Here is a 20,439-nt window from a genome sequence, read left to right as displayed (position 1 = left end):
TTCGGTTTAGGAAGAATTCTTGAGCTAATTCTGTGTGTGTGTGTGTGATTTTTATTTATTTTTTTTAAACCTATGGATATTTTACCAAGGTCAGCCAGTCTTTGCCACCAAACTAAAACAAAAAACAAAAAAAGTACCCTAATTTTTTAAATGAGAACTAGATGTGACATTTATTCTATTTTCTATTTGTGAAATAGATTAGAATGATAATAATTTATAAGGAATCCACATATACATAAACATGGGATAGGAAGATACAGGTCAAAACTGTAAGAATTGATAGTAGCAGTGGAAAGGGAGAGTCTACCGGAGTGAAGGTATACTATATGGAAAGAATTAACAGAATGTCATCACTTGATGTGGTATTCTAAAAAGGAATAAAAATTTTCTAAAGTTTTGAGATGAGGTATCAAAACAATAATCATATGTTATTAGAAATGAGAAAATTGAGGGGGAAAAGTATATGCTTCTGAGGCAAATTAATGAGATCAGTTGTTAGTGTTAAATTTTGGGTGTCCGCTAGGTCTTCCACATAGAGATGTTCTGAAAGCAAATTGGGATTAAAGATGAGAGGGAGAAAGTACCCACTAGCACTGTGATGATAAAAGAGCCCTCTGTGCTCTTCCTTACACTGTCCCCACCAATGAAGAAGGGAAGGAGACAGCAGCAGTCAGTGACATAAAGGCTGTGAGATGCAGAATGTAATTGGAGGACCAGAAAAATGAGAATGCTCCTAGGAAAACAAAATGTTATTTGAAACTGAACAATAAGAACAAAGAAATAGCAATGGGTTTGCCTAGTGACAGTTTTGCCCTGGTACCCTTGGGCAGCTTCTGCAAACTAACGAGAGTGAATAAAAGGTAATTCATAGAATGTCGTAGAGAGAAGAACTTCCATTCATTCATTCACAAACTGTTGAAGCCTGAAGCTAGGGAACGCTGTGGCGGGCACCAGGAAAGCGGCTGTGACAGGACACTTGCAGCCCTTGCCCTCTCTCATATCTGACAGAGGTGGTGAAGCCGCCGCAGCACGCAGGGCAGATGACGATCTCACCACAGAAATGTGAGGGTGATGTGGGCCACAGTAGTAGAGGCTGAATGTTTATGAATGTGACTGGTTGGCTCATTGAGTCGAAACACACAGCTGAGATTTGAGGCTTTTTTACCTGCTTTACCTGCAGGGCTAATCTCCTGATGATATCTTAGCAAATCCAGGCACTGGCAAGAGAGGGGACAGAGTGGGGACGGTGAACAGAAAGATGCGGGCTCCCCCAAGCAGCACCTAGGGGAAGTAACAACACTGATGACCAAGAGTGGGGACCCCGCCCGGTTAGAAACGGGGGGGGGGGCTAATAGGACAATGGGGGAGCTCAGAATGCTGGAAAATGGTGAGATAGAACCCAGGGACTGAGGTGAGCGGAGGGACTCCAGGGTAAGGCAGCTAGGTTCACTGAGAAGTTGCCATTCCTCCAGACACTTGAGGAATGTCTCTGACTTTTGACAGAGTACACTAATTTGGACAAAAGAATTTAGGAATAGTCCATTAGACCAGAATCCTACTGGAATAAGAAATATAATACTTTAGTTACTAGACAATGACTGGTAGAAGTTTTTCAAGGATCTTCTTAACCTGTGAATGAACTAATGTCACTAAGTCTGTAGTACATGGAAGAACTCAGTAGATGATTGTCATTATTAATAAATTATTTCATTTTTTGGTCATGATATTTTACTCTTACCCTATATTCACTAAAATACTCTTCATAGATTGTAATGGTGAAACTGGAAGTCATTGTACAAGGTTGTACTCTTGCATTCTGTAGAGCCACCTTGGCACGCTGTTCCCTCTTCTTCCCTTCAGAGACTATGGAAAAGAAGTTAGTAGAAGAAACAAAACAACTGGAACTCGATCTTAATGATGAGAGGCTGAGGTATCAGAACCTTCTGAATGAGTTCAGTCGTTTAGAAGAACGATATGATGATCTCAAGGAAGAGATGACTCTGATGGTGGTGAGTCAAGCACTTTTGCTCTTTTTTTTTTAAGGAAAAATATTAAACATATACAAAAGTAGAATAGTAGGTTGAACACCCTGTATTCCCTGTACTCGTAACTCAATTCCAAAGTGGTCGACACATTTCTAACCCCTTTCTACCCTACCGTCCTCCCCATTCAGTGGATTGGATTATTTTAAAGTAAATCCCAGCAATCATATGATTTCATTAATTAATACTTTGTGAAGTCAAATACTTAAGTACTGGACTGTAAGATAGTATAAAGTAATATAGCTGTACCTTGTTTTATGTATTGAATGACTTTATGTAAAATTTGCATATGAAGCAAATATTTATATAATTGAGTATTTTCTCCACTAGTTTTTGTTATAATTTCAGACATATCCTTACAAGAAAAAAGCTTAGCCTCTATTTGTAGTAATTCTCTATTTCAAGCACTCTTCTGCATCTGCCAGTGTGCCTTTTGCACCCTTAGTAGTTCTGCACACCTCCCTGGCCTACTTTACCTGATATCATGAAATGAAGAGTTTCCGAGCTTTCTTGTTCCCTACAAATATCAGCCTCAAAGGTAACTTAATGGTACAAATGGCCAGAAATGCTCTGAAATATCTATTAAAAAACAAGATAATGTAATATCTGCAGGGTAGAGTATTTGCTTCAGATTTTACTTCTATCTAGATCCTCTGACAAAGTTCTTTAAATGTGACATTTAAAAAGTCAAGAGAGATTATGTAACAAAAAGGATTACATAGAAGGAATGAAATAAATCCATCACCTTGCAGATGAGAAAAACTAGGCTCAAAGAGGTTGAGAGCTAACTTAAATCCCACAGTTGGACCATTATTTCAGACCACACTCGTCAGCCCTGATTTATATGTAACAAAGAGAAGTTAGAAGTAGGAGTGGGTCACTGTATCCTTATAATTGACAGATCAGAAGGGACTTTGTCATCTCCCTACAGCACACAGTCCTGTTGAAACCCTCCCTCCTTCACATTCTCTCATTGTTAACTTTATCTAGAGTCCTTTTCCTGTCTTTCAACGTCATGTTCCCCAGAGCTCCATTCTTGGGTGTATTTCGGTTCTACTTACTAGACAACCACACCAAACACTTACGGTTAATCGTGCTTCAATTACAGTGAGAACAAAGCCTTGTGTCCCACTGGGTGTTTCTAAGACCACTAGTTTCTTGGGATATTAAGCAGTAGCATATGGAAAAGAAATGATTCAGGTCAAATAAATGTGGGAATCAACCAGTTTAAATAGAGATACGCAGATTATTTTTCCTTACAATATTTCTTAAATTCTTTAATAGTATGAACCTCAGAAAATAAGAGAAGCATATGCCATGTATATAATATTCTCTGAGCACATTCTGGAGACATCTGTGAGGGGAATGGGTCTCCTTAGTTAGAGAGCTAGTCACCTCTAGAAAAGACCCTCTAGTAGTGGCCATCCTCCAGCAGCTTAAAAGGACTGTTTCTTCCTGCTGAGCAAGTCTGCCTGCTCTTCATTCTCTTCTCAGCAGTGATGTGGAAAAGAAAATAAAACCAAGTTTCAGTTCCAGCTGCTTGATTTCTGATTCCCCAGCCTATAACCCTCTCCACTGTATACCTGTGACTTATTGTCATTGGGTAACAAAGTGGTCAGAGGAAGGGAAAAAGAAAATAGCAGAGGAAGATTAGAGGTTGCTTGCTTCCTACCCACATCTTCATTAGGTCTCATTTCTAGCTCCAGATGCAATCAAGGTCAGTCTTTGCAGAAAATGTTTGCAGAGAATAAAAAATTTTCCTTTATGATTTAGGACTAATTAAAATAATAGCAATATCTTATTTTAATGTTTAGATAGAACTTTGCAATTAACAGATTTGTACTTGGCTAATATTTCATTGACACTGTTTTGCAAATGGAATTCTCACTCCCACAGTGCTAATGAAGCCTTTTTTAGTAGATAGACTCCTCAGATGGATGGCAGAAAACCTTCAGAGGGGAATTGAATTGACAGACTGCCTCAGGGCTTCCCATAATCTGTGTGATGCGCAGGCCAAAGATAGTGCCACTGACTACTAAGGCCTATATTTGTTGGCCTGGTACCAAGAAGTATGTAGGATTTTTTTCCAGGAACATTCAGTTGTAGGGCAAAGGCAATGAAGTAAAGACTGATCGAGGGCCAAGCAGTTTCAAGGCAATAATGAAAGGATAATGAGGCAAGGGAATCCAGGCTTATAAAGTGTTGGAAGATAAATTAATTCTGGGTAAAGAGGGTAAGTCAGCAAGTTAACAACAGAGGCATTAATCTTGACAAAGAGAGTAAAATAGATCCAAGAGAAGAGGGAATTATAGGAGAAATGACAGATAAGGAGAAGAGGAGGTGCAAGATGCAGATCCTGAAGGAGAACACAGTGATCAAGTCAAATGTTTGTCCTTGTAATTGGACAGCATATGGGCTAAAAACTTGGAGAACTGAAAGGCCACCAATGGGAGAGCAGGTGAATTACTGCAGGGTCCTGACAGTTATAGTAACATCTGGTTAACGTTAATTGAATACTTGTTATATGCCAGGCACTATTCTAAACTCTACTTGAACTATCCCCCTTTTCCCAGTGATGAAACTGAGGTCTGGAAAAGTAGGGTAAGGGACAAATGGAAGAGCTGAGATTCCTACCCAGCTCTCCCCTGCCTCGACCAAAGCACTTAACCACTGCCCTGTTTCCAGAAGTTGCATTAAAAGCAAATATACTGTACTGCTTCTGTTCATGTCTTAAGGTATTCATTGTTTAATAGTACAAATGTGGAAAAATAAGGGTCTCATTCATCTTTAATAAGCTTATTAAAAATCTTTGTTCTAGTGTTCATAAGGACCTGTTTTTCTTAATGACCGAACCAATTTAGTAGATAAGCACCATTATATACAACTGTTGGCTTGGACTAGGAACCTCAAGAGTGCCTGTGTATATAAACAGAGTAAATCTGAGTGCCTTTGACTTGACATGTGGCAATTCTTCCCTTTAGTGTCGCCCAGCTGCTAGGTCCTTTTCCAAGCTCTGGTGTTCTTGGGTCCCCCCTCTGCACTGGGGTACAGGTTGAGCTGGCCTGGGAGACTTTGAGCTGCCTTCGGATGCTGGTTTCCTTTGGTTGCTCAGATGGCTCTCCCTGCTCTAAACCTGGTTGTTGGAAGGAAGAAGGCAAAGAAGCTCTTTGTGGCTTCCCACTCTTCTCCTGCAGCTGGGGGAAGGATTAAAGGAAGTTGGACACATCAGAAAGCTCTGAGGGGCATCTCTGAGGCTCTCAAGATCTGTAACCCTGTGAGATCCAGGCCACTGCACCTCTCCTGGGGGTACCCTGGGAGTGAGGGCACAAACCTGGCCTTTTCATTCCTTCTTTCCCAGATCATTCTCCAACTCTTTCTACTATAGAAAGGACAGCAATTGCTTTAACTTTTCATTGCCCACAAGCTTTCTGAACACCAATTTCATAGGTACACATGTTATAAAAGTTTTACCTAGACTCCCTGAATTAATAACCCAAGGATCTTCGGAGGATTCTTAGAGCAGCTTTCTTACCTCTCCTACACTGCTCACCCTTCCCACTCCTGACTCCAGAGATTCAACCTATGCATCAAAGTGATAGAAATTATCACCTATGTGGAATCCCCCCTGTTTTGTTTTTTGCCATTTATGCCCAAATACAGTGCAGTAAAATGAGTATGTGGACATTAAACATATCTTAGGAACTTCTTGATAAGTTTTATTTAATTGCAACACCGAAGTCAGTGCTCAGATGCTGAGGCATCATACCTGTGCTTCACCCAGTGTGGCTGGCCACTCACAACTTTAAAAATCCAAGGGGACTCTGCTAATAGACATAGGTAATTTTCATTCGAGCATTTGCCTTGGCATCTGTTCTTTCTCTTTGCTGATACATCTTTCTCTTTCTTTGAGGAGGCCAAAAGTGACCTATTAGCAAGGGTTTGGTCAAGACAACATGGAATAGATCCTTGGGCATGAGAAGAGCAAGTCAGTGAGGGAGGATTAGAACCAAGTTAAGGTGAACACTGGTCTTAACTTAATATTGTGTTATTATGTTGTGTTAATTGTACTTGGTTTATTTGCCTTGCAGAATGTGCCTAAGCCTGGGCACAAGAGAACAGACTCCACCCACAGCAGCAATGAATCGGAATACACCTTTAGCTCTGAAATTGCAGAAACTGAAGACATTCCATTGAGGACAGAGGTACATTTTAGACCAAAGCAGAATATACCTGCTATATTAGCACAGAATATTTTCATTGCAGGCAGAGCCCATCTGCCCATAATGTTCATTTGTTTTGAACTGTCTATTCTTCATAAATGACTTCTAGGTGCTTAATTAGCTGTGTATATACATACTTCTGCATGTATATTTGTCAGTAGACACTTTAATTTTAAGTTTTAATGTAATTTTGATGACCAGATTTTCCCTTTGTAATTCCTTTTATAGCTTAACATAACCTATGTATAAAAAAATATAGCCTGTCATGAATTTATTTCAGACTGAGGTAAATTATTTAAAAAGTCCTTTGTCCTTGATTATCATAAACAGCAATGCCCAACAATTTAACAAAACTGCTATCTCTGTTTGATGACAGTTTTCACCAATGTAATTTTCTTCTAAAAAAATGCATGAAAAATAGCTTATAAATCTGCCTTAGTGTTTTGTGCTAGGTGGTATGAAACCAAAATGACATCTTATTGTAACTACTAGTACAGTGACTTTGTTAGATTGTCCCCAAAACAATTCTTAGATCTTCTTTTCAAATATGATGTTAGTTTCAGTAATGGATAATTCAGGCACAACTCTTCTATTTTTATATCATATTCTGAGAAAATGGTCAAGTCTGAAATAGACTGCTTCTGGCAGAAGAGCTGAAGAAAATTGAATTATTCTTTCCTTCCTTGTCTTTGTTTTATTTAGGAATGAAACGTTTCTGCTATCTCATTCTGTGCATTTTAATGAAAAATGTCATATTGCTGGAATCATACATACAAGAAGGTGAAGATACTTGTCCTAGGTCATAGTTTATAATACTGCCAGAGCCGGTATTCTAACTGAGGCTTGTCTGTTTGCAGCTCCATGCTCTACCTCCTCCCATCCGGGGACATCTACCCTGCAATTCTCCAGTCCCATTTCTGTCTAAAGCTAACATTAGGCAGGGACCATTGACCCATCAATATGGCCAGTGTGTAATAGGGTAGTGGCTGTTCTAGTTATCTATTGCTGTGCAACAAACCATCCCCAAAAAACTTGAGTGTTTTCAAACAGAAGCAATTTCTTGTTGCTCATAATTCTTTGGGTTTTGACTGAGCAGTTCTTCTGCCCCACATGGTGTTGGTTGGAATGCCTCCCTGCATGCAGCTGGGGTGCCTAGGTTCTCGTCCTTGGCCTCTCCATGTGGCTTCTCTCGTCAGCAGCATGGGGAGTGGGTTCTAAGAGGACAAGAGCTGAAGATGACAGGCCACTTAGGGGCAGGCCCAGAATTGGCATAGTATCAATTCTGCCACATTTTGAAGGCCAGCCCAGATTCAAGGGGAGAGGAATAGACTCCAGCCCTTGACAGGAGGAAAGGCATCTGTGTTTCCAGGAATCACTGGGTGCCATCTTTGGAGACTACTTAGACTGAAGATTTCCAGTTACAGCTTCTGAACTTCCAGTGGATATGAAGGTCTTAGTATTGCATCCTGTTGCTCTTAATGTGAGCCCTTTCTCCCAGTAGTCCGAGGACGGTATGTTTACAAATTGTCGACTTCAGTGTAATACCACTCGGGCAGCATCTGCATGGGGCGGAAGAGCCACAGCAACAAGGGCTTGTTTGCTGCGGATCCCTCTGTATTAGACTCAGCGCCAATATAGGAGCCTCATGTTGGAAGCTGTGACTGAGAACATTACATTTTTAAACTCAAAAACTCTTACACAGTTTACCTAATTTCTACTAGTAATGATATTTGTCAGGGTCTCTACTCATTTCAAATTCTTACAGATTTGGGGGAAGGACAAACGTTTTGCTCTTAATTCTTCCTGTTTTCTGCTGAATCTTTTCTGAAGTTAAGAGAGAGGTCAGAGTGAGATTTAGTACATCTGTCATCTCTTGAATAATAAAGTACAGATTGTGCTCCAGAATTCACAGACATCTTGCAGTACTGTGCACTGCCCTTCACAGGCACTCACCATCGGCAGTAGTAATGCCCAGAAGTCTTCTCTCAATAATGGGGAGAGATTTTCACTTAACAGGCCAGGCTTATTCCTTGTGAGTGCACATGTGTGTCTGAAACCTGGCCGGCTTTGGTTGGAGAACTGTCTTTACCATGGGACAGACTGCAGGAATTCTCTTCCCTGGGACTGAGTCTGTAACCTTAGCCTCAGTTTCTCTGTGTCTCAGTCTCCTCATCTGTGGTGATGCTGTCATCTTACTTTATAGTGACAATATGAAGATTGAATGAGTTAATTCTTATAAAACATGTGCAACAGTGTTTGATACATAGTAAGTGTTCAATAAATAAATGTTTTTGCTCTAATAAACAGACTTCCAGTGGCCACCCTGCAATTCTGACTAGTTGTGTTCAGGATCAGAAAAATGGAAATCTGTAAAACTGGTAATAGAAAAAGAGAAAATGATTGTTAGAAGGGAAGTTGGGCAGACTAGAATATGGCTCTAAATTTGTATTTCTAGTTGCATATCATTTCCAGGTCTCCATTTCTTCCTGCAGCTACCTCTGTAATGGGTGGGTTTACAAATTGCCCCTTGCAAATTAAAGGAAAACTTTTCAACTCCTATATGTAGCATTTCCAGGTAGCTCTTCTAGAATTTAGAAAATAATGGGCCCACTCTTGTTTCTGACTTGATTTTTTTTTAATTAAAATAGAGAGGGTTCTTTCAGACTATTTTGGAACACAGAATTCCAATCTCAGTCATGTAATAAAGGCAAAATTTGAGGTTAGAAAAAAAAAGAATGTCTTTCTAGCTTTGCCAAACCTGTGATTTGTTGTTCCCAAATCACAGTGGCATCTCCATTGCTGTTTCTGGAGAGCTCACCTGCTAGCACCATTCGCTTAGCACCATCCCACACTTGCAGCTTCTTCATGATCCGGGGTTGCATTCTTTCTCAACATTGGTTCTCCCTGCCCTGTCATGTGCCTTCTTTAGTAACCTAATTATCCCAGTTCTGCTTGTGCTGTGGAGCTTCCTCAAACCTGTAAAACCCACAGAAAGGGTCACTGTAACTTATTTAACTACTCAGCAATAATACCACAGTAACTGCCAGCCAGAATCTCTGGTGGTAATTCTGTTACCTTCCTGATTTTCCTTAGATGAGACACTGCTGTTATTTTTTAGGTCAGTTTCAAAGCCTCAAAGCTGTTTCTCTTGGAAAGGCACCCATATGACAAAATCCTTACTAAGGAATAAAAACAAAACAAAACCCTAGAAACTTCTCTGAAGTAGATGGCCCAGTCTCCCTTCTTGCTGATGTGGTATATAGAGAACACATGGTGTCTCTTTAATTAGATGTGTCCTCAGGCATACAAGGGCACCATCCAGCACACTCTTAAATAATTACCAATCATTATACCTCAAGCAATTTTGCAGTTGTTGAATGTTATTTTTTATATTCTTCCATCATCTGTTTTAACTCCCATCTATGGAATTTTGCTCTTATCTGGCAAGCAACTACTCTTTATGTAGCATGAGCTGATACCCAGAGAGTTAACTTCTTTCAAAATTAGTCAAACTTTCAAACCCTGCTGCTGCTTTATCAGCTAAGTTCATGTAACATTCTACATCCTTTGTTGTCATTTCAACAGTCTTCACAGCATCTTCACAAGGAGTAGATTTCATGTCAAGAAACCACTTTCTTTACTCATCCTAAGAACCAACTCCTTATCCATTCAAGTTTTATCATGAAGTTGCAGCCATTCAGTCCCATCTTAAGGCTCCACTTCTCATTCTAGTTCTCTTGCTGTTTCAGTTTATCAAGGGTGATAAGTGTTGAAGTTTTTTTATTTTCTCTCTGTCTGATCTCAGTGTATTTATGCTGGTCCTTCACCTTCTCAAAAATCAATTTTCCTGATTACCAAAGTAGTGCTTGCTTATTGTAAACAATTCAAATATATAAATGCGTAAGGTAGAAAACTAAAACATCCCATACTATCTCCCATTCTCCAAGGTGAACACTGATGGCCATCTAGGTTTTGTGTGCCATGTGCTGCATATTTTTAAAAGTCATGTATTTTTTTTTAATAAAAATAAGATCATAGTAGAACACTGTCCTGAAACTTGGGTATTAACGTGTGTATTACTTGTGTATTTCACTTAATAAGTTTTTTCTTGGTATCGTTAATCTGCAATTACATGAGCAACATTATGGTTACTAGACTCACCCCATTATCAAGTCCCCACCACATACCCCATTACAATCACTGTCCATCAGCATAGTAAGATGCTATAGAATCACTACTCGTCTTCTCTGTGTTGTACAGCCTTCCCCGTGCCCCCCACCCCCCATTATGTATGCTAATTATAATGCCCCTTTCTCCCCCTTTTCCCTCCCTTCCCACCCATCCTCCCCAGTCCCTTTCCCTTTGGTAACCGTTAGTCCATTCTTGGGTTCTTTGAGTCTGCTGCTATTTTGTTCCTTCAGTTTTTGCTTTGTTCTTATACTCCACAGATGAGTGAAATCATTTGATACTTGTCTTTTTCTGCCTGGGTTATTTCACTGAGCATAATACCCTCTAGTTCCATCCATGTTGTTGCAAATGGTAGGATTTGTTTTCTTCTTATGGCTGATTAATATTCCATTGTGTATATGTACCACTTCTTCTTTATCCATTCATCTACTGATGGACACTTAGGTTGCTTCCATTTCTTGGCTATTATAAATAGTGCTGCGATAAACATAGGGGGTGCATATCTCTTTTTCAAACTGGGCTGCTGCATTCTTAGGGTAAATTCCTAGGAGTGGAATTCCTGGGTCAAATGGTATTTCTATTGTGAGCTTTTTGAGTAACCCCCATATTGCTTTCCACAATGGTTGAACTAATTTACATTCCCACCAGCAGTGTAGGAGGGTTCCCCTTTCTCCACAACCTCGCCAACATTTGTTGTTGTCTTTTGGATGGTGGCCATCCTAACTGGTGTGAAGTGATATCTCATTTTGTGGTTTTAAATTTGCATTTCTCTGATGATTAGCGATGTGGAGCATCTTTTCATGTGTCTGTTGGCCATCTCAATTTCTTCTTTGGAGAAGTGTCTGTTCAGAACCTCTGCCCATTTTTTAATTTCACTTCATAGTTGTTTTTTTTTTTCCTCGATAATTATTTTTTATTGAAGGGTAGTTGACACACAGTATTACATTAGTTTCAGGTGTACAACACAGTGATTCAACATTTATATACATGATAATTCTAGGTACCAGCTATCACCATACCAAGTTGTTACAATATTTTGACTATATTCCTTATGCTATACATTACATCCCGGTTACTTATTTATTTTACAATTGGAAGTGTTTATATATATATATATATATATATATTTGTGTGTGTGTGTGAGGGCATCTCTCATATTTATTGATCAAATGGTTGTTAACAACAATAAAATTCTGTATAGGGGGGTCAATACTCAATGCACAATCATTAATCCACCCCAAGCCTAATTTTCGTCAGTCTTCAATCTTCTGATGCATAATGAACAAGTTCTTACATGGAGTACAAATTCTTACATAGTGAATAAGTTACATGGTGAACATTACAAGGGCAGTCATCACAGAAGCTTTCGGTTTTGTTCATGCATTATGAACTATAAACAGTTCAAATATGAATATTCATTTGATTTTTATGCTTGATTTATATGTGGATACCACATTTCTCTCTTTATTATTATTATTTTTAATAAAATGCTGAAGTGGTAGGTAGATACGAGATAAAGGTAGAAAACAGAGTTTAGTGTTGTAAGAGAGCAAATGTAGATGATCAGGTGTGTGCCTGTAGACTATGTGTTAATCCGAGCTAGACAAGGGCAATAAAACATCCATGTATGCAGAAGATTTCTCTCAGAACATGAGGGGGGAGGTTCTAAGCCCTTCATAGTTTTATCTAGGACATATTTATCTACTCATTTGGATCTACTTCATTCTTTTAACACCTTTAGAATGTTTCATAGTTTGGTTATACCATAATTTATTTAAGTAACTCTCCTATAGACTAACATTTGCATTCTTTCCAGTTTTTTGCAATTACCAAAAAATGCTGTGATGAACACTTCCATATGTTTTTGCATACTTGTATTAAGTATTTCAGTAGGATAAATTCTTAAATATAGATTGCTAGGTTAAAGAGTATGCACATTTAATTTTAATAAATTCAGCTAACTTCCCCTTTTAAAAAGCCTACTTATACTTCCAGCAATATCATATTGCAAGGGTAGGATTTGTTTTCTTCTTATGGCTGACTAATATTCCACTGTGTATATGTACCACCTCTTCTCTATCCATTCATCTACTGATGGACACTTAGGTTGCTTCCATTTCTTGGCTATTGTAAATAGTGCTGCGATAAACATAGGGGTACATCTGTCTTTACTATTACTAACACATGGCATTGTTTGTCCTTTCAGTGTTTGCTAATATGACAGGGAAAAAGTAGTATATCACTGTTACTTAATTTTCATTTCTCCATTTATTAGCCAGGTTGGATGTGTTATTTGTATATTCTTTGGTGGCCATTTATATTTCTTCCGTAAGTTTGCCTCTTTTTCTGTTGGGCTGTTCATCATTTTCTCATTAGATGATTTTTTGTGTATCTTCTGGATCATCTTCACCATCTTATGATTTCTTGGATTTAGGAGCCAACTGAGAAGAAGGTGCCTCTGGACATGTCCTTGTTCCTCAAGCTCCAGAAGCGAGTCACAGAGCTGGAGCAGGAGAAGCAGGTGATGCAGGATGAGCTGGACCGCAAGGAGGAGCAGGTGCTGCGCAGCAAAGCAAAGGTATGTGGCTGTCTCACCAGAGGGCCATGCAAGCTGAGCTCTGAGGCTGGGACTTCAGGTTCAGTTCTGCAGGCTCTTCTTTAATGGGAATCTGCCCAGAAGTACTTTAGCCAAGCGGCATTTGGTTCAAGTAGTAAGGCTTAACTGTCCTCACTGTTTTCTGCAGAGCAAGGAAATAGTCTAATGGTAAAATTGTACCTACTTACTAATAAAGTTTCCAACTGTGTGTTTTCCTTAGGAAGAAGAAAGACCACAAATTAGAGGTGCAGAACTGGAATATGAGTCGCTCAAGGTAACGGGACATTTCCTCCCAAGACTTGGGATATCTTGATTTGTAAAGAGATCTGCTCAGAGCAATCCTCTTTCTCAGAGAACATCCTTGAGGGCACCTGATGCCCTAGCCTAAGCCTTGTTTAGGCATTACTTCCAGCCTTGTGTTGTTTCCTTTTACAGGTTCTGTTTCGTATAAACTAGAGTTCAGACTGAGCAGAAACAGGAGAGTACTGCCATATGAGGCCGCAGAAGGGCAGTAAGAGACATGGACACTAGCCTCAGACTGCCTGGGTCCAAATGGTGGATCTGCCACTATATGGCATGTGCATGTTATAGATCCTTCCTGTGCCTCAGTTTTTTCATCTATGAAGTGGTGGTAATGATATGTATCTTATAGGACTGTCACGGGGATTATATGAAATAATCCATATAATTAGAATAGTGCCTAACACTAAGTACCCGGCAAATGTTGACTACTGTTATTATCATCATTTTTAAATACAGGTACTTTACAAATCAGCTCTGATTCTTCCAACAATCCTGTAAGTAAGTATTTTAGTTCCCATTTTACTGATGAGGGAACTGAGGCTAAGAGATACAAACATCTTCCCTAAGATCATCTTATAAGAAACTTTGACAGGAACAGGATTTGACCATCGGTATCTCTGGCTCCAAAGCCTCTATTCTGACCACCAAACCCCACTGAAACTATGTGTTTGTAAGGAAAGCTATCTGGGCATCAGTTTGCAGGGAGAGAATTGTGTCTTCTTAATGGTTAAAGGCAGTGTCTAACCAGACAGTGATAAACTGCACCTGAGTGACCCAGAGCATTTGAAAGTGGAAAAGGCACTGATTAGAAACTAGTTTCTGAAATACAAAGCAACTTGATGAGCTCCAGAGCTGAAGTTTAAAAAAAAAAAAAAGGCTCATTCCTTGATACAGAGTAGGCTATGCTCCACCCAGCTCCTCCTCCTGCGTTCTGGAATCAGAACCTTTTGAGTCCTGTGAGGTCTGAGCTATTAGGCTGTCAGCTATCAAGACCCCCCACCCAGCTTCAAAAGGTTCCTAGTTTATCAGTAAATGTATTAGTCTTAAATTAATTTTTCTCCATTATTTTCTCCTTATGTCAATTTTTTACTATTTGCTGCTTCTGCAAATTATAGTCTAGAATAGCTGAGAAGTTATAGGAAGATTTATGATTATAACCAAACAAAGCTAAAAATTAGAAATGCATAAAATAACATAGGAAACTCACAATATTTTAAAGACTTTATGTATATTTGAGAATTCCTGGGTGTCTCTAAATTGTCATGAATTTGTTTTTCTTTTTTCCCGGTAATATTACTTCAAATCTAGTCCTGTTATATTACTTCCTAATATTGTGATTCGGGACATAATATGCACATTAGTAGGACCCTCTCCTCTGTGAATTTGTCACTTCCAACATCCAGAACTGCTAATAACTGCTTCCCCTGAAAGCTTTGTGGCATCGTGCCTTAGAGAATGCCTGTCCTCCGCCGTGCTCAAACCCACATTTATTTTATCAGCTCCTTCCCCTGGAGATAGGAGAACTCTTCCATTGGTATTTAATAAACCTTGACTAATAATAACCTGTATTTACTTTACAGTTTGAAAGTTTTTCCTATACCTTATCTTAGTTAGTCATTGTCATGACTTCTGAGATAAGTTGCTTCCTTTTTCTGGTTGGTTAGCTGAGTCTTAGAACAGTTAAGAGATTTACTATCAGATGATAGAGTCTGTTCTTGAAACCAGGTCTCCAGACAATAGGAAACTTTCTAAATACCCTAGGTTCCTATGATCCTTTGTTTGAAAACTAATTTTTGCCAAAAAAATACAGTATCTACTTTTAAAATACCCCAAAACCCTTCTACCTTTTCTAAATTATCATATGAATAAATCTCTTCCTCCTTCAGTGAAAGTACTGCTTGGGTAGGGCTTATGTTTGTGGAAAAAGGAAAAGGTGGCAGCAAAGGGTCGTCTCTATTATTCTTAGTCTCCATTGTCTTCCGTACTCTTGGTCTGTGAGACCAAATGAATGGCCACATAAGAGTCAGTTGGGATGGGATGGAATGAATCAGAGGGATGAGGGTAAGAATCTGATCTCCATATCTTCTCCCTCTGCCTGCCTCATACAAAAATGGACAAATAAAGACATTCTTTGTAGTATGTTAAAAATGGAGCCCAGATCATAAAGTTCCCGCGTAGTAGCTTTGTATTTTTCAAAATGCCGTCCCTGGGTCTGCAGCACCAGCTTCATCTGGTAGTTGAGTTCGAATCTGTGGGTCTCATGTCAGACCTGTGGAGTCAGAAACTCTGGGTGTGACCCAAGCACTCCACACCCCCCCCCCCCCCCAGGGATTCTGATCATGTTAAAGTTTGGGAAACACTGCTTTGGAGCTTAGTAAAGACATTCGTATTTTCTGTTGCAGAAATGAGCAATACGAAGCTGATGATCAGTTGATGGGAGACTGAGGCATAGAAAGGAACATTCGTTTTCACATAAGAACAGGTTAATTCATGAAAGAAAGGGTTATATATTCTTAAACTAGAGGGGAAAAGGGACTTTAAATAATTGTACTATAACATGTCAAAAGGCCTGATACTGTGCTACAAACCCAAGATTATTTCTCTGGAAGAAAACAATAAAATATTTTATCTTTATACTGAGGTGTCTCACTTCCACTATTAAAAGGCCCTATGTCATGTGCTAAATAAAACAGCATGGTGTTCATATGCCTGTCTACTTCCCTGTTTCCTAACCAGTGTCCCATGACATTTGTGTTTAGTGTCAGTAAAGAGAGTTTAGTGTCAGAATGCTATTGTTTGAGCAAAGTATACATAGGGCAGTGCCAATGGTGGCATGAGGATGACTGATAGTGTGTGAAATTACAGAGAGAGTAAAGGATGTGGATGTCCTCTGGATGGCTGAAGGAAGAGGTGGCCCATCTTCCCCTTCCACCTCCCAAGGCTTCTGCCAGCAACTTCACAAGCATGTCACACAGGAAACGAGTTTGAAAAATATATTGTTTGTTGCCATCAAAACACTACAGGGAATTTTATTAGCTTAAATGATCTGGTAATTTTTTTAATAGAAGTTAAAAGCCTCAAGATTTCAGTGGTCTTTCTATTCTCTTTTACAAAGGAAATCAGGATGTTATTCAAGAGTTCAGGGATCTGCTCCTCTGAACCATTCATTGGAAATAATCTACCAGCTAGGCCCTCATGCTTGCCTTTATATTTACCCATAAACAAAACCTTCTTAGCACTGATCTAAACTCACCTCCTAGGACTCAGCAGTCTCTCCAGGCCTGTGAACATATCCTGGACAGACCTGGAATAAGTTTGACTCTGTAACTTGGGTTAATGAAGCAAACTGCCATTCACCTTGCCCAATTCCGTTTGATGTCAGCTCTCTTAATTTGCAGAACAGAATTCCCAGTAGAACCTGGGAGGCCATTCTCTATGGTTGCCCTGATGATTTTTTCCAGCAGAATTCTTTTACCATCTAGGGGGAAGATGAGCATTCCAATGTAAAGTCAAGGATGACAGCTATAAACTATTCTTTGTCTTCATACAGCGTCAAGAACTAGAATCAGAAAACAAAAAACTGAAGAATGAGCTAAATGAGTTACGCAAGGCCCTTAGTGAGAAAAGTGCCCCAGAGGTGACTGCTCCAGGTGCACCAGCCTACCGTGTCCTCATGGAGCAGCTGACCTCTGTGAGTGAGGAGCTTGATGTCCGCAAGGAAGAAGTTCTCATCTTAAGGTCTCAGCTGGTGAGCCAGAAAGAGGCCATCCAGCCCAAGGTAGGCATGCACAAGTGGCTGAAGTGGGTGTGTGAGGGCCGGCCTCTATTTCTTCCTGTCCCTTCCCTCCAATTTATAATGCACAAAACACCTAAGAGCATTTATAGTCTAATTGAAGATGTCGTCATTTAAAAAAAAAATCTCAGTGTTGTTTTAAAACCATTGCAAATGCCAGTTGGAGTGAGCAAAAAGCAAAAAAATTGTAAATGATAAAAAAGTTTCATTTTAATGTCCTTCATGTAATTATAGATTAATGATACCAAAATAAAAATAATAAAAAATAAATGAAAAAAAAAGTTCCATCTGTCACTCATGAGCAAAAAGCTTTTAAAATTAGTCTTTTTGCAGTAATCAGACCAAGATAAATTTAATCAAAAGTAAAATTCTATTAAATAGAAAAATCCATAAATTATCTTGCTTTGAGAAGGCATCAAATATTAAAGATTTTTGTTGAAAATAGCCTGTTTAACTGGAAAGGTAGCATGTTAGAAGGTTAGAAATGAGATCACTGAGTAGAAGGTACATGGTACATGGATATGATTTCTGCTCACTGCAGGGAGTTCTATATAATAGGGAGAGTTGTCCCAGCTAGGAGGGGCTGTGTTTAGTGGTTCAACAGAAAGGACCTTCCTGGAGGGGAAAATGACCCTTTGAAGTCCTTCCCTGACCTCAAGTAATTTGAGACTGAATGTTGCCATGTGCTGGTGAGAAAGGGGCCTTTTTGTCCTTTGCCATCAGAAGGACTCTGAGTAATGGTCTTAAAACCCAGCCTGCGTCCCTGCCCATGTTCATGCAGTGGAGAGATGCCAAGAATCAGGCAGTCAGGTACCCCAGCCACATGACATACCATACACAAAATGACTAGGATATATAATGAGTTACTTGCCTGGAAGACTGGAGAGTACTCCCCTCAGGCCTGGGTAGTTCTGTATATGGTTAAGATACTGAACCTGGCTCATAATATTTGGATTTGATAAAGGCAGCTCATACCAGAGAACCACATAGATCTGGAAAATGTCAAATTCTGATTAAATCATCTTTGGGGTAAGGGGGTGGATTCCAGTATCAAGTGGAGTTATATAAAGAAATGGGCTTCCTTATTCTAAAACAAATCACAAATCCCTTAAGTCTGAAGTGAGAAGAGTTCTAGAGGGGAATCTCTCCTTTGGCTTGACCCTGTACATTTCACCTACCCCAGGACTGCCTTAGCTTGGCTCCCATGACTACCACTCTGGCTGGGCCTTGAGAAACAAGCCTCCCTTTGCATGCTGGGTGGAGCGGAGTCCAAAATCGGAATTCAGTCCCCTGGTTCCCCTGTGACAAACTGGTATTCTCACTAGAAACTTTAGTAAAGGTTAAGGGAAAGGAAAAGAAAAATGTGCAAAGGGGCACAGAAACAATCCAGTTAACAGAGCACATGGCTCTGGTATTACACACTGTCACCCAGCTCACACACTCCATGTGACAACTGCTCTCCAGCCCCGAATGGGCTGGCTCAGTCTAACCAAGGTCCCTGCTTCCTAAGCTCAGCCTACATGTGGCAGCAGGCTGTTCTTTCCTAGGAAAAATGCCCATGACCAAATGCCCTCTCAACCCCCGGACTGTTTGTCCCACTCGGTTTTTAGTCAAAGAGAAACATCATTTCAGAACTCCTGATGAGTGAGTTTCAAAGTGATGATTGACACCCAGTTAGCTCGGTGACAATGCAGCCCAGCCACATGAGGGTTCTGCACCACCTCCATGAGCATTCTGGGAGGCCTCACTTGGACAAATGACCTGTCAGGTCATTATTGTACCTCTCACAGACCTAGGATAAAAATTTCACCCATTTACATCAACAGAAGGGTCATTTTCTCACATACTCACAAATACTTTATAATTAGCAAAACCAAAGTAACTCAAAAAGAATTTCAAGCACTTGTTCCTGAGAATTAAGAGTTGCAATTACATAGATATGTATTAATGTTCACCTTATGCCAGTCCATGAATACTAATTTATTTACAGAATTAGCTATAGGAAATAAAACTCGTGGTTATTTTTACAGTTAGCTTTTATCTGTTGTGATGGGACTCGCTGATAAAATCTATTTATGAAATTAAGACTATTGTTTTCTCCATTTATTTTTTGTGCTTGCTGACTTGTGATTTTCAGGATGACAAGGTAATTATAAACTTCTTAAAATTTTTTAGTAAATACTTCTATTTAGTCCTATTTTTTTTAGTTAGTTTACAGGTATTTCCCAATATATGAGGCTTTCTATTTTGATATTTACAAATTAATTTCCTATTTGGCATCTTCCTATTTGGGAAGTCAGTGGGAAAGTTATGGATGTAGTGAGCTCCAGTCTGGATCCCAGAGAGATTACCATGACTTCTAATTCACAGGCAGCTCTGTGGATCACTTCTGTAGTTACGGTGGGCCTGCTGCAGGCAAGGGAGGGGAGCCCTTAGCCTGGAGCACACTCAAAGCACTGGCTCTCCCAAGCTTGCCTTTCTACCGCTGTGGGCTTGTTGGCCCAGGGTGAGGAGGAGTCTGAGGGGCCGGACACACTCTCCAGCAGGAAGAGGGATTTTCCTGTGTGTTGCAACAGTTTCAGAACTTCTGGTGACTGGCTTCAGGGAGACAAACTGAGCAGTGAGTCAGGAACTTCCTGATGCTGGCAGTCCACTCATGCCATTAGGAATGGCAGTCCATTCCTAAGTGTGAGGCCGCGCCCCGACCACCACTTCTTAGCTAAGACAGGCTGGATGAGGGAAGGACCGGCTGCTTAGTACCAGGACAGAGCATACTAAGCAGCCTGGCTTTCCTATGGATTAGTTAATTAGATCAAGTTACCTATTTTACTAAAAGTTAAAACCATATCATGTAGGTCCAGTCCTCAGATATCAGAGAGTACGTGTAACATTATTTAATATAGAAACTGGGTCTTTGACAGTTATTACTTAAAACTTAAAAACTAAGTATGTCCCTTTACAGAATAGAAAGATTTCTTGCCTTTCAGGTAAAGAGAAAAAATAAATTTTCTTTGAAATCTATACTAAAATATTTATTAAATGCAACTAAGGAAATGCTATATGTGATGTTTATGGGAAAGGTTTTAAAATTCAATAAAATATAAGCTTCTTATTAATGGCTTTTATCAAATTATATTTGTCTTCCCTAAGGGTACATTTATAAACTCACAAAAGGACAGGATTAAGAGAAAAGTGGGATTTTTTTAAAGGACGTTGTATATAACACAGAAATTCAAAGTAACTATTTGTAGGCCTCTGGTTGGCATTAAAGTCATCTTAGAACTAGTCTCTAAGATC

General features: G+C 39.6%; 1 protein-coding gene across 4 annotated transcripts in view; it reads left to right on the top strand.

The window, feature by feature from the left end:
- MYO5A (myosin VA) overlaps window positions 1–20,439 on the top strand; it is a 183,303-nt gene that overhangs the window by 130,353 nt on the left and 32,511 nt on the right. For all 4 annotated transcript variants that reach the window (XM_057488808.1, XM_036917754.2, XM_036917753.2 and 1 more), the window contains exons 24-28: window positions 1,861–2,009; window positions 6,131–6,244; window positions 12,885–13,028; window positions 13,267–13,320; window positions 16,900–17,127. In XM_057488808.1, the coding sequence (XP_057344791.1) occupies window positions 1,861–2,009; window positions 6,131–6,244; window positions 12,885–13,028; window positions 13,267–13,320; window positions 16,900–17,127 (689 nt within the window). The remainder of the gene's footprint in view (window positions 1–1,860; window positions 2,010–6,130; window positions 6,245–12,884; window positions 13,029–13,266; window positions 13,321–16,899; window positions 17,128–20,439) is intronic.

Source organism: Manis pentadactyla, chromosome 11, assembly GCF_030020395.1.
Source record: "Manis pentadactyla isolate mManPen7 chromosome 11, mManPen7.hap1, whole genome shotgun sequence".
Classification (NCBI taxonomy): domain Eukaryota; kingdom Metazoa; phylum Chordata; class Mammalia; order Pholidota; family Manidae; genus Manis; species Manis pentadactyla.
This window is presented reverse-complemented; position numbering and strand designations above follow the sequence as displayed.